Source organism: Mustela erminea, chromosome 9 (assembly GCF_009829155.1).
Source record: "Mustela erminea isolate mMusErm1 chromosome 9, mMusErm1.Pri, whole genome shotgun sequence".
NCBI classification, from domain to species: Eukaryota; Metazoa; Chordata; class Mammalia; order Carnivora; family Mustelidae; genus Mustela; species Mustela erminea.
The window spans coordinates 75,602,969-75,618,086 of NC_045622.1; the positions used below are offsets into that span (position 1 = coordinate 75,602,969).

The 15,118-nt window shown below is 35.0% G+C and overlaps 1 protein-coding gene across 1 annotated transcript in view; it reads left to right on the plus strand.

Annotated features, from left to right (window-relative positions):
* SLC17A6 (solute carrier family 17 member 6) overlaps positions 1-13,854 on the plus strand; it is a 40,831-nt gene extending 26,977 nt beyond the window's left edge. Inside the window, exons 7-12 of the mRNA XM_032359479.1 lie at positions 1,712-1,854; positions 5,437-5,586; positions 10,753-10,885; positions 11,938-12,048; positions 12,536-12,663; positions 13,393-13,854. Of these exons, the coding sequence (XP_032215370.1) occupies positions 1,712-1,854; positions 5,437-5,586; positions 10,753-10,885; positions 11,938-12,048; positions 12,536-12,663; positions 13,393-13,728 (1,001 nt within the window). The 3' untranslated portion in view covers positions 13,729-13,854. The remainder of the gene's footprint in view (positions 1-1,711; positions 1,855-5,436; positions 5,587-10,752; positions 10,886-11,937; positions 12,049-12,535; positions 12,664-13,392) is intronic.
* Positions 13,855-15,118: the final 1,264 nt, after the last annotated feature.

Below are 15,118 nucleotides of genomic sequence, written 5' to 3' on the forward strand. Positions count from 1 at the left end.
CAGCAGCCTCAGGCTTCCTGCTCAGGGCGGACTCTGCTTCCCCCACCCTCCCTCTGCCCCTTCCCCTGCTCATGTGCCTGGCACGTGCACATGCTCTCTCTCTCTCTCTTTCTCAAAATAAATAAATCTTTTTTTTAAAAAAAAAGAATATTAATTTACACAAAGCACTCATGAAAATCAATCTCATTATTTCAAGTTGTATCTCATTTAATAGCTATCATTGAATGATACAAAGTTTAAATATTAGATAATCTGAAAATATCACAGCCCCATAGTACTTGCTTAGTTACTGTGTATAACAAAAATTAGGTCTTTGAGCCTCGTGTTCAATATTAATATTTCAAAAATTAATAAGATAAGACCTGTATAGTGGCTTATGTTAAAGGAAGATAATGCATATATAGCAATTAGCTGAAAGTCCGGCACTTCAGATGCATTCAGTTGGCGGTGATGATAATTACTACTGGATTACAAGAGCTTTCATTTATTGAGTGCTTATTTTGTGCCATTCACCATGCTAGTTGCTTCATGCATTATCTCCTTTAACTATACTTTGCCACAATCTCATAGAAAAGAAATTGTCTCGTTTTAGAGTGGAGGTTCACAGAGAGTCAGTCATTGATGGGAGCATGTTACTAGTAAGAGACACAGCCAGGATTTGAATCTGGGAGAGCCATATTCCATAACCACTATACTATACCAAATTTTCACACACCATCTAACTCCCATTTGTGTTTGCTGTCATGTTTGGTAACGAAAAGGAGCATGGCCCGTGAAAATCTGTGGTATTAAGAAATAATTCTTAGAGATTGAACAAGCAAGAAAAAAGTATTATAGAGATCAGGAGCATTTAGACTGTTACCCAAGGGATAAAGAACAGTAGAAACCAAAAATGACATGACTAGCCTCTGGGAAACCGGAATGAATCACTTGAAATACTTTCTTTTATTAATACTTTAGATTTACATTTGACAGTAAGGGCATGTTTTAATGGAGTGTTAAATAAGGAAAAGGATGCAAAAAAATTGTAAACAGTCTTTTGTGTTAGAATTTATAGCTTTCATTTGCCGTAATATTATGTACTAAAAATAATAATGGTACGTCACATAAAGTGTTAAATGATACTACATTAATTACAGAAGTCCCGCACCCCCCTGCCTTTTTTATGAATGGTAGCCACCCAAGCTAAAATAATCTAGATTTTATTTAATAATCTCTTTACTAGATCTGGAAGTGCTAACAAGAAAGGGAAATGAGTACTTTTGTTTTTGTGGAAACACAGAGCACTCTAATATAGCCAAGGAAGGCAAATAAAAAAACAATCCTCCCTTATAAAATTCTTTGAAGACAGGAATTCTGTCTTGTTCACCATGTTTCTCTCACTTAGCAGAGTGACTGGAATAGTAAAGGCAGTAAATGTTCATTGGATGTCTGAACATATCCCAAACCACACTATTCAATAATTATCCAATGCTGTGTCTCAGCCTTATTGGAGACAAAAAGATAAAACTACAGGACCAGCCTTCAGGAAGCTTGGAGTTTAGTGGCATCAACATGAGAAGAACTGAATTGGAGAAGCATAAACTCCAATTCCCATCCTAGAGAATGGGTTTATCATGAGATTCCTACAGTTTTATTCCAGCAAATGATAGTTAAATGGGGGTATTTATGATAGACTTTTGATTTTCTTCTTTTGACCCCTTCCTTGCAGGAAGCTTTGGAATGGTCTGGTACATGTTTTGGCTTTTGGTGTCTTATGAGAGTCCTGCAAAGCATCCTACTATTACAGATGAAGAACGTAGGTACATTGAAGAAAGCATTGGAGAGAGTGCAAATCTTTTAGGTGCAATGGAAGTAAGGACTTTATTATGGTGTACATTCCTGTTTTTATTCTTCATCTCACCTCCCTTTGACCAACCAAACCACTTTCTGAGTCCCTATTCAACAAAACCAATTTGGTGTCAATCATGATTGTTTTCTTTCTTCCATCCATACTTTCTGACTTAGGAATAATTGTTACTTCCCCCATCTATAATTCTTTTTTATTTTTCTTTATCTTTCTTAATGATTTTCAAATTTTCCCTGGACTATGGCAATGACTGTAAACCTAAATAAGCTTTTATAAATGTTCAAATGGCTCATAATTTAAACAAATTCAACAAATATTTGTTAATTTCAGATAGTAGGAAATGCCAGATCACCCAACACAATCATGAAAAGGGCTATTTTTTGTGTATTGAATTGTCTAAATCTAGGTTTTACACATGTGAATTTATACTATAAGTGGTTAAAGAAATCCAAAATCATTAGTAAGTCAGTAATAGCTGACATAAAATTATTTTTAATGTAATATAATCTTGTTATTGATAAAGTCTTATTTTCAGGATTATTTTTATGAAGATAAAGTATCATAAAAAATATAACATGGACCCCTTTTCTGATTCTAATTTGATTTCTTGCATGGGCTCTGTGGAGAGAGAAAATGCAGCTCTGCATCAATAATGCAAATCTTTTAGTCTGTGTGACATTAATATATCATAAATATTAATTAATAGCCATTTGTTACTATTAAAAATTGGGAAGCAAAACTAATGTATTTAGACAGCCTCAGAAATTCAGCACCTAAACAGTAACTCAATTTCCTTATGCTGAGAGCTGGAAGGCAGAGAACCAGTGTCTCCTATAAATTATGCTTCTCTTTCTTTTGAAGGCTCCTCCCCTCTTTCTAATTAAGTTTCAGTCCAGCTGTAATTCTCTACTTCATTATTAGAGGAGGTCTGTCTTTGACATTCCAGCCTAGGTAAAAAAGGTCTATCTATCACCCACTATTGTTGAGGCCTTTAATGAATAAGAAAAATCCCATACTGGATATCATTCAGAAGTGAAACTTCAGTACTTAAAAATAAATTCTTGCTCTCTGGACTGGCATAGAACTTCCACCTGCCTGTTTCCATCTGTAAATGGACGAATGGTCCATTTATATAATATTTTCCAAACATAGTATTTTTTCCAAACATAATATTCCACTTCTTACTGAAGTTTGATACTTTCCTATAGCTTCAAATCAAAATTAAAAATTAATTATATTTTGGTCATTGTACTTACGGTTATTTTGAAATTTTTATTGTGAAAATTTCCATATACAGCAAAACAGAGAGAATAGTAATAGAAGCATTCATGTATCCACTGCAGACATGCCAGTGTTGTCAACACTTTGCTTTATTTATTTCACTTTTCTTATTGCTGAATGATTTCAAAGGAAATGAGAACTCATTTCCTTTGAAATTTTAGCACAAATACTTCACATGCATCTCTAGAAAACTAAAAATACTTCTTCACAATTAAGTACTATTATTATATCTAAACAATGAAGAATAATTCCCTAACATTACCTAATACCTAGATCATATTCCGATTTCTAATACCCAGTCCAAATTCAAATATCTAGTCTATTATCATATGTCCTTTGTGGCTATTTCTTTGGAGTCTGCATCTAATTAAGAAGTGCACATTGCAGCTGACTGTAATACCTTTTAAATATTTTTTCTTAAAAAGAATTAAATTTAACCTGTATACAGAAAAACACATCAATCATAAGTGAACAACTTGCTTCATTTTTGTAAGCCATACACACATGTGAAGCAAACAGCCGGGTCAGTAAGTAGACTGTTATCAGGATACTATAAGCCCTCCTATGACCCCGAACAATTTTTTAAGATATAAAATTAGATGCTTCTATCTCATATTTGATGAAGTGTTTTACAACCTGAAGAATAAATTTCTTAGTAGAGATGATCCAGATACGAATAATAGAAACGCTTTCCCAGCAGGAAAAAGTTATTTACTTTTAATAATATTCTGAAGTTACTTCTTACACTAACATAACACCACAATGCTGACATCCCTGTATTGAACAATTTTCATTTTCTGTGAAATAAATATATTTATCTGGCATTATCTTCCCAAAGTGTATAGGGTTTTAAAAATACACATTTTCAACCCAGCTATGATATTGTCACTGGATATTTTCATTCAAAACCACAGTATTCATTATATGTTATTAGGAGATGCTTTTGGTTTGGTTTGATTTTTCTTTTTTGTCATGTGTATTTGTGATCGCGACGATATAGCTTCTTACTATATTACTGTTAAAGTGACCTTGAAATGCTTAATTAGAGTAGTTAGAGTCACAGCCAATACTAGCAGTTATGAGGCTCTCCATCCAGGAATAATTACCAAATCTGTGTAAAAAATGTTTGTCTCCCCTTTTACTAATTTGGCCAGGTTAATGATCCCAAGCTAGCATTAAGTGGAGTTATTTCAGGCTACTCTGACTTCACCGAACAGTATTTTGACATTCAAAATAAAGTCACTGAGGAAGTGAGAATATGAGAGACACTTTTGGGTCTAAAAATGTTAGACCCAAGACTAAAAATGTTAGTCTTAGGGGAAGATAATTGCTTCATATTTGGGCATATATAGAATCTTTGAGTACACTAGATATAATTTCTAAATGGGTATCATAAGCGAAGCCAATCCCATGTAGGTGGCTAATTTTGAATGTTTTGAATGTCATAAATAACTAGGTATGATGTGTCCATGGTCTGTGCTGGGTAGCTACATACTTCAACCCAGCTGTCTACCATGTGAGTTTTATAGAACCATGCCCTTCAGAATTATAGAATTTATATTGACATTCATTGTCTATCAAGAGAATTTATAGGGGTGCCTGGGTGGCTCAGTGGGTTAAAGCCTCTGCCTTTGGCTCAGGTCATGATCTCAGGGTCCTGGGATCGAGCCTGCATTGGGGGGAGGGTCTCTGCTCAGCAGGGAGCCTGCTTCCTCCTCTCTATCTGCCTGCCTCTCTGCCTACTTGTGATCTCTGTCAAATAAATAAATAAAATCTTTAAAAAATTACATATTAAAGAGAATTTATAGATAATGGTATTATTAACTTTACATAGGGTCTAGAATATTGCACTTTTAATTTTTTTTTTATTTTTCTCATCCTAACTATATTGAATTCTCAGTGTTTTAGATAAAACATTTTGGATACCAACAAGGACACTGATAGGGCAAGGATCTTTAACTGAAGTGTGATTTATTACTGCCAGAAAAGAAAAAAAATCTTGGAAACTAGGATCTGTGCTTTAGGAATTGTTTTCTATAAACGTAGGATCTTATACAGTCCTCAAATGGAATCAATTTAATCAGAAGAATAGGCTAATATATTTTTTTTCTTCCAACAATTATTCATGCAGCTAAGGTTAACCAAACTGCTGCAATTAACTTCATTACCTCCTACTCATGCCTCAACATATACATCCTGGAAATGCAAAGCACCTCTTATTGCCATTTAAGTCTTAAGTCTTAAGTCTTAAGTAAATAAGAAAATATTTTAAATGGTCAGAATGGCTCTCTTTTTTGGGATTTCAGAAATTCAAGACCCCATGGAGGAAATTTTTTACATCTATGCCTGTCTATGCAATAATTGTTGCCAACTTCTGCAGAAGCTGGACATTTTACTTACTGCTTATCAGTCAGCCAGCCTACTTTGAGGAAGTCTTTGGATTTGAAATCAGCAAGGTATGTGAAAATTGTCCTTGTTTAACCAGTGCATTATTTTTGTGCTCAATTGAATATTAAGTTCCTTTGTCAATATTTTATCTTCTAAATTTTAGGAGTTACTCATTTATTTGTTTATCCACTTAACAACTTCTGGGAAATAAAGACTCAGTGAGGTGTTGGAGTGTCTCCTGTACTCAGCTGTCTGCTAGAAATCGCTCTTTTTGATAGAAACACAGGCAAAATCAACCCAGTCTCTGTCCTCATGGAACTTATAGCTCAGTTAAGGTGGACAGCCCTGTAGCCTTTCCCCTCTAAAGAAACAATAACTTCCTTTAAGTCTCAAGTCAGAGACAATGTAACAGTGAACAAAAAAATATTTTATTGAAATGGAATTGTGTTTAAATAATTACTAATCTCTTCTTCAATGTTTTCAAAATTCTGGTTATCTTGTCTGTGTGAAAGCTTTTTATTTTGATGTAGTCCTGATTGATGGATGGATAAGAAGGATGTAATAATACACATGGACACACACAGAGACACACAGACACACACACACACACACACACACACACACACACACACACAGACATTCTGGAATATCACACAGCCATAAAAAGGATGAGACTGTGCCATTTGTAACAACATAATGGACCTAGATGGTATTATACTTGAGATCAGGTTTTGAGAAAAATACCATACGATTTCACTCATAGGTAGAATCTAAAACAAAACAAAACCCAAATGAATAAATAAATGAAAAGCAGAATAAGACCTGTAAATACAGAGAACAAACAGATGGTTACCAGAAGGATAGGAAATGAGGGATGGGCAAAACGGGTGAAGGGGAACGTGAGATGCAGGGTCCCAGTTATAGAATGAGTAAGTCATGGGACCAAACAGCACAACATAGGGAATATAGCTAATGAAATTGTAAGAATGTTGTATGCTGATGGACGGTAGCTACACTTGTGGTAAGCATAGTATAACATATAAACTTGTCAAATTACTTTGTCCTGCACCTGAAACTAATATAACATTGTGTGTTAACTATACTCAAGTAAAAAAAAAATTTTTAATTTCCTATAAACTTAAGAAAAGCTGTCTTGCTAAAAGATTTGAGAAAGCAAAAAAAAAAATCTGAAAACATTCTTGTGTGTCATTTATTCAACTTATTCACTTAACAGGCATTTGTTGAATGGGATGTGTGTGAAGATTTGCGTTAGGTTCAGAAATAAAATCATTGTTCCCATGCTCAGGAGTTCACAGCTTGGCGGTATACAGGAAAGTAACTAGTTACCAGTTACAGCACAGTATGCTAAATCTTAGAGACATTTGTTCATAGCTGTGAAAATATAATCATTCTGGGATTTTCTAGAAGGACAAAATGAACATAAAAATAACGACTTTATATTTATAGAAGTGTTTGAAATTCACAAGATCCTTTCATATTCATGAACAACCTTATTTGGTTGACCAGCTGGATAACTTTCATCATTTCTGTTGATGGGGAAACAAACTAGGGAAGGTATTGTGTTGCCTAAGGCCACGCTGGTAATATATGCCTGAATCAAGCTTAAGCCCCAATTCTTTAATTTATGTTTCAGTTCCCTTTACTATGCTATTCAAATTCAGGTGGACCCTATCTTCATTTAAGCACTTAGCAAGTATTTGTTAAATATCATCCCTGCCAAGCCCTTTGCGGAGTACTGAATACACTTGTGTGTGCTGCTCATGGACTGGCCATTTCTCTTCATGTCATTACATACATCCAGCTGGGCTCTCTATTCATATGATGTCTCTACTTGAAAGACTATCTGAGGCCTGGAATTGAAGAAAACCTGAGTTTAGGGAGAAGCTATTCTAAGAGCTCTTTTGTAATCCCTGTTTCTAAGGAAACTGTTTCCTCCATTCCTGAGAAGAATGGCTGCTTTAGATAGGGCTCTTCTCTCTAGAGCTGATCAAACATTGCAGGGTAGCCTTTGGAAGCTCTGAGAGGTGTTACACTTCTCAACAAAGGCGGCTGGAGGTGTGAGTCCATTTTCATAATCTAGGACAAATATGACACTGAGAGGCTATTAATAAAGTCAGGTCTCATGGGGGAGAAGTGAAGGAACCAACTGATGTTAACGAAGCCGTGTGGTCATTCTGGGCCTGTAGCTCCACTTAATTGAAAGTGCTTGAGTAAAAGCAATGATATTTTGCAAAAGCTAAATAGAATAACCAGATGAGTTGATCTGATTCACTTGTTATATTTTTAACTAAAATTCAGATAAGTTCTACACACACAGATTGGCTTGAAGATTTTGATTATACTCTTAAAAAAAAAAAGTCACTGACTTATTGAAAAGAGTATAAAGGAGGTAGTAATGGAAATAGAAAACAGGCTTTAGATCCAGGCTGGCATGGCTCTGGATCCAAGCTCTGCAATAAACTATTGATACATAACCTGGGGCTGGTTTTTGAATGATTGCCAGCTTTGATTTTCTTTTTCATAAATAATGGCATTAATACCCTCCTTCAGAATCATGGCAAAATGTAAGCAAACTAAAATATTTAAATGGAGGATAGATGTCTCCAACCTTAGTTAAATTGAGTATCCTGCAGATTAAAACACAAGTGCAATAGCTCAATCTTCATTTCAAGTAGACTGGCCCGGTTAAAGCAGAAATATACATAGATGTGTATTTATATTATTTTTAACATTATAAAGTTATATTTTTTAAAGTCATATTTTTAAGTTATATTTTTTAGTTATATTTTAGTATTTTATAGAAACTAAAAATTAATATAAATTATAATTAATATATTATATTATATATATAGTATATAATGCTTATATAGAAACATTTTTAGCCTTTTGAAAATGACCTATCAAGGGAAGGCTAATGCTTGGATTGACCAGCACTTTGAGAGATCAGGTTACAAGAGGCAACCAAATGAGAGGAAACATTCATTCCTTTTGAGCTTTACATTGAGGAGCAGAGGAGAAGCGTTGAGTGGCTGCTCTTTGTTGTGTGATAGCCTGCCAATTTCTAAACAGAATATGGAACAGGTGGGGAGAGAGGAAATCCAGACTTTGACCCAGAAAAGCAAAGAGAAGAATGCATGAAGTCTAACGAGTTTCTATGAAGAATCAATCAGTCATAGACTCAGAACATTTAGCCTAGTCTTGTGAAACCTTAAAATAATGAGCAAAGTGCTGTGGGATTATCATAAATAATGATACTCCCCAAAAGTTGTGAGATTCCGATAACATGTGATTGCAGGTGATTATGGTAAATCACCAAAGACTGAGGAGATCATTGAATAACTTTCAAAAAGTTCTGCAACTTGGTCCTGATGTCACATACTGAATAGGTCCCCATATTGTCCTAGAAACTGAGAGTTTGAGTGCCTTCAAGTATTAAGTCAGTAGAGTAGGGTATCCCCAACTTCTGTCTCATTATCCTCTAGATCGTTAGCTCCTTGCACTTTCCATAGTGCTTTGCTAAAAGTGAATAGCTAATAATCATAACTTTATTCTTCATTTATCCAAAGGAATTAAAATGTCTATTTGAGTAGATAGTAAATAGCAAAGGGTGTTGGACTTTAGAGCCTCTCAGATGCCTCATTGAGTCAAGATGCGGGCCCATTATGCGAATTTAGGAAATGCAAGTCACTCTTCCGGTTTCTTTGCCTCTAAAAGCAAACACACAACATACAATGTTGCACAAATCCTTACGTGGTGTATTTCAGAATGTTTTCTTGTCTGAGGGCTTCTTCTACATATTGGTTGCTTTAAATATATTTACTGTAGTCAGGAATAAAGAACAACTCTGCTTTGAGGTGCTATTCTCAAAGGTGATAATGTTTGCTTTAATGTCGGTTTACCTTATAGTTAAACTTAGTTCAAATTTGTTAAGCCTTTACTAAATGACAGGTTTTGAACTAAATTAAAAGCAGTCCGCACATTGTCTGCTTTTATTTGATTTTTCTTTCTCAGATGGTTATAGTGCTAGGCATAGTGTTTAAAAGCCAAGGTTTCAGACTCAGGTAAAAATGGCTCAATATTTGGTTCTAGAAATGACTTAGCCCTTTTAAGTATATTTTCTTCATCGATACAAGAGAGTAACAATATAATAAACTTTCATCTGGATAAAAAAGAGCGAATTAAATAACTCAGACATTTAAGCTATGTAGGAGTCATTCACTAACTGGGTTAATCATGACAGCAACTGGACTTGCGGTACTCTATTGTATGCCATTGTGAAACTGACCAATCTTTGTCCCAAACTTTCAATAATCTAACTTGGAAGACATTTTTATACACAAATAATACACTTTTCCCCAGTACTTATAATCTGTAGGAAGTATACTTCAAATTACACTTAGGAAAAAAAAGAAAAAACTTCCTTAATATGTTTATAGTCAAAATCTGCTTAGTCTATGAACACAGTTAAAATGCATTTTATTCATACTTCCTGCCCTCATGATGCCCAGAGAAGAGTGTCTTGCACAAAATTATTAGCCAAGAAATGTGTGTTGAATTGATGCTGGTAGGTTAGATTTTCGGTTGAGCTATTTCATATGACATACCGCTGTGTTACAATGTGACAAAATACTAATATTTGACATAGAAAATACCTAAAATTGAAGAACCGATCTGCATTTTTTGGGCTAAATTTAGCTTCAAAACTAAATATAAAACTCATAAGAGATACATATTTAAAATGCAATTAAGGTTTTTTAGCCTTCTTAAAAATTAAAAAAAAAATTAAAAATACAGCCTCTTTAAAGCTTGTCAGATACATTTCTTGTCCCTCTGACTCTGTCTCTGTCACTCTCTCACTCACTAATGGTAAATTTTTGTGAATATATTCAAGAATATGAAATGGCACATAAATGTGAATCACTCTGTGATAAGATTCAGGATAGTTTATTCATAAACTCAAAATTTACTGACTCATTATACAGGAAAAAGCATTATTCTCTCCTAAAAGATAAAAAGTAATTTTACTTAGTTAGCTTTTCTCATTTATTCTGTGGAAGTTATTGCTTATTCTAGGAATGAGTAAGTGGTCATTTGAAGACAGTATTTTTCTCTTTCTTTTCCTATAAAGAATTTATGACAGATTCAAACAACCCAGACCATTGCTCATATTACGTATGTTCATGTGTATGTTTTCTCTTCTTCTTTTTCTTCAGGTTGGCATGCTATCTGCTGTGCCACACTTAGTAATGACAATTATTGTGCCCATTGGAGGACAGATCGCAGATTTTCTAAGAAGCAAGCAAATTCTTTCAACTACTACAGTAAGAAAGATCATGAATTGTGGTGGTAAGTACATAAGTCATGTGAAGGACATGATTTTGGTTCATGAAGTGCTGATCTACAGGAATGAGTAATTTTACTGTGCATGTCAAATATGCAGCTAAATTCATGTTTTCCCTATTTATTTATAATTGCTTCCCTATCCTCAAATTTTCACAACTCCTAGGTTTTTTTAAGAAAAGATTTTATTTATTAATTTTACAGAGAGACAGCAGAAGAGGGAACACAAGCAGGGGGAGTGGGAGAGGGAGAAGCAGGCTCCTTGTTGAACAGGGAGCCTGACATAGGTCTTGAACCCAGGACCCTGGGATCATGACCTGCGCTGAAGGCAGATGCTTGATGTCTAAGCTACCCAGGAACCCCTTATGACTCCTAGCCTTAAATAACTACATAAATAGCTCATCCTTGTCCACCATTGAAACTAAAAGGTGTGCTCAGTGTTTTTATTAAAATGGAAAGCTTCAGGGGCACCTGGGTGGCTCAGTGGGTTAAAGCCTCTGCTTTCAGCTCAGGTCATGATCTCAGGGTCCTGGGATCAAGTCCCGCATTGGGCTCTCTGCTCAGTGGGGAGCCTGCTTCCTCCTCCCTCTCTCTCTCTCTCTCTCTGTCTGACTCTCTGCTTACTTGTGATCTCTGTTTGTGAAATAAATAAATAAAAATCTTTAAAAAAATAAAATGGAAAGCTTCAGTAATCTCAGTAATCTCTCTGCATAAATTATAACTGTTATTATTATTATTTAAATATTTTATTTATTTGAGAGAGAAGGTGGGGTAGGGGCAGAGGGAGAGAGAGAATCTCAAGCAGACTTCCCACTGAACACAGAGTGCATGGGCTACCTGGGCCTTGATTTTACCACCCTGAGATCATGACCTGAGCTAAAGTCTAGAGTCTGAGGCTTAATGGGCTGAGCCACCCAGCTGCCGCTGTTATTACTTTTAAGATAGACTCCCTGAAGGGGTTTCTTAGGTCAGAAAAGCTTGAGAAGTTCTAGCACTTTTGGCTCATTGGAAAAATTTACAAAAATTTCTGAAGTGTTCACGTGTGTTTGTTTCTGAAGGTTTTGGCATGGAAGCAACCCTGCTTCTGGTTGTTGGCTATTCTCATACTAGAGGGGTAGCGATCTCATTCTTGGTACTTGCAGTGGGATTCAGCGGATTTGCTATTTCTGGTAAGATACATGTTCTTAAATTTATAAATGTAACATGCTGCTTTTTGCTGGAATAATGCACATATTCTCTTTTCCTCTTTAATATTCTATTGTTGAAAATTTACTTAACACAGTCCCACTAGAAAGTAAAAAGAATAACACATTTAGAAATTGTTATTTGGATTTGTCACTTCTCATTTTCCTCCTGTTTACCTTTCTTCTTCTTCTTCTTCTTCTTCTTCTTCTTCTTCTTCTTTTTTTAAAGAGAATATTTCTCTGTGATTTGAGCATCATGTATTAAGTATTGAATAAGAAACCATACTTCATTCCACCCCAATCATATCTTTGAGCTAAAGTATAAAAAAATATTTACTGAGCACCTGCTATATACCTAGTCTCCTGTAAGGAGAGCGTTGAGTGTGTTGAGTGTGGTAGAGAATATCCTACAGTCACCTACTTCCCAGGGGTTTAGGATTCCCTGACTCTAAGCTGATGTGTGTTATTTCAGGTTTCAATGTTAACCACTTGGATATTGCTCCGAGATATGCCAGTATCTTAATGGGCATTTCAAATGGTGTTGGCACGTTGTCAGGAATGGTTTGCCCTATCATTGTTGGTGCAATGACAAAGAATAAGGTAAGATGTAGCTAAAGAAATGTTCTGTTTTAGAAGATTCTCCCTTATGGTAGAGAAGAGTTACTGTATTCTGTTTGGCACTCTCTCTATGGTCCAGCCACCAGACCTTTGGTAAAGGAGTTAATTGAGGCTCACTAGAAAATCTCTGAGAACTCCGAGGAAATCTTCTTTCCTAACAAATAAGCAGTGTGCTTTTCAACACCTTTTAATATTTCTTGTATCTCTGGTGTAGCAAAACAACAACAGAAGACCTTTTTTTCTCTTAGCTTATTAGAGCACTCAATAGAAGACTTCTGAGCTTTATTTGGAAACATCAATTCAGACTCTGCAGTTATCAGTGGGAGAATATTGTTATTAGCTCTCTGTCCTTATCTGTAGAGCTTCACAATTATTGTTCACCATAAGGAAATAAACAAAAGAAGTAGGAGGAAAAAATACACGTAAATCAATGGAAATTCCAGAGAGATGATGGGTATTTTAAAAATTAGCAGACCAAATATATGTTTGGAGTTTTATTTAAGAACCTGAGATTTAAAAGACTTTAATTAATGAACGTCATAAGATTATGGAAAGTTTCTACCACAGTCTTTGCTTTATAGAGTCAGAACAGGGTCTTCCCCTAAAGATAGCGTTTTTATGAAAAGCCTGATGGTGGAGCATTCGAAGAAGAGGTTATGCTTTTCAAACATGGGGAGTCTGTTCTCACCGTGCTGCTCTTTGTCACCGCAGTCACGCGAAGAATGGCAGTATGTTTTCCTGATTGCTGCCCTGGTCCACTACGGCGGAGTTGTGTTTTATGCAATATTTGCCTCAGGAGAGAAGCAACCCTGGGCAGACCCTGAGGAAACAAGTGAAGAAAAATGTGGATTTATCCATGAAGATGAGCTTGATGAAGAAACAGGGGACATTACTCAAAATTATATAAATTATGGTACCACCAAGTCTTATGGTGCCACAACACAGGCCAATGGAGGTTGGCCTAATGGTTGGGAAAAGAAGGAGGAATTTGTACAAGAAGAAGTACAAGACTCATACACCTATAAGGAGCGAGATGACTATTCATAACAAAGCTAATTGCTGGATTTATTTTTAGTGTTTGTGATTAAATTAATTGTGATTGCACAAAAATTAAAAAAAAAAAGTGGTGTACACACGTAAACATATCAACCAGGCAAGTCTTGCTGTAAAAATGAATCAAAACAAACTCATGAAGTTACCATCAAGTGCAATCTGTAGAAGTTGTGAAATGCCATCATTTCCATTCAGGCCATCCATTTTTGCGTTTGTGATTTAAAGGTTGACTGGTCAAAATTGTAGAAGCGAGTAGTTACTCATTGGATTCATGTGAGCTAAAACTCATCACCATTTAATAAAGCACAACTACGACAGTTGGCACATCCCATCCTACAAAGGTTAGGAAGCCAAAGCTACTTGATCATGCAAAATGCACTTATACATTTGTTACACTGTATTGCAAGATATCATGCAGAAGTCCTGTTAAGAAACCTGAGGATGTCACGTTGGCTGGATCAGGTGGTGGCAATGTTTATTGAATATAAATTATGGAGTTGATATATATCTCAATTAGAGAAGAATATTGCGGGCTAGCAACTAGCAAGGTGTACTAAATAATTATTGTTATTACATAATGTGGAATATTTTGTTGGTTCTGAAAAGAAATATCTTGCAGTGTTTTATATGAAATGCTTGTGCACATATACTTATATCTGTGAAAGAGAACCTGTAAAGGGAGGGGTATGCTTCATGTTCTTCCATTCATTTACCTAACAGTATAAAACACTTCACATTTCCACAGAAATCTGACTTTTCATGTAGCATATCACGTAACTTTTTGCAAAAAATATTAAAAGTAAATAGACTTTAATGTATTTTTTATTACAACTTTGTACTGGTTGTAACTTGCATTAGAAAAAAAAAAAGAGGCATACACCATAAAGAATCTAATAAGAAATTTACTATGGAGATACAGCCCTTAAAATGCAATATTAACAACAAGAAGTTAAAAAAATGGTTTAGATATTCTTCTTCCTTAATAACAAAATACTATATGAAACTTGTGCCACAGAGCTATATATAATATGAGAAGATAAACTTAATAGAGATATTGTAAGTAGATGATTTTATTATTTAAAGTCCCATTTAAAAGATACTTGTCTTAAATATATAGGACAATAAATTATATTAAAATTATATCTATATATATCTGTATATCTTATACATATCCATACACAAAAGCATAATAAACAATCGTCACAAAAAACCAAAAATAGCATACACCTAATGTTGGGTTAGGGGACTGCAATTTCTACTTTCATAGAGTCATAGAATTTTAGATGGGGCAGAGGCATTTTGCTTGTCATTTCTTAATACAACTCAACAGGAATTGCAACATTTGTGTTCCAAGCAATAAGTGCAATGCATACAATTTCCTGTC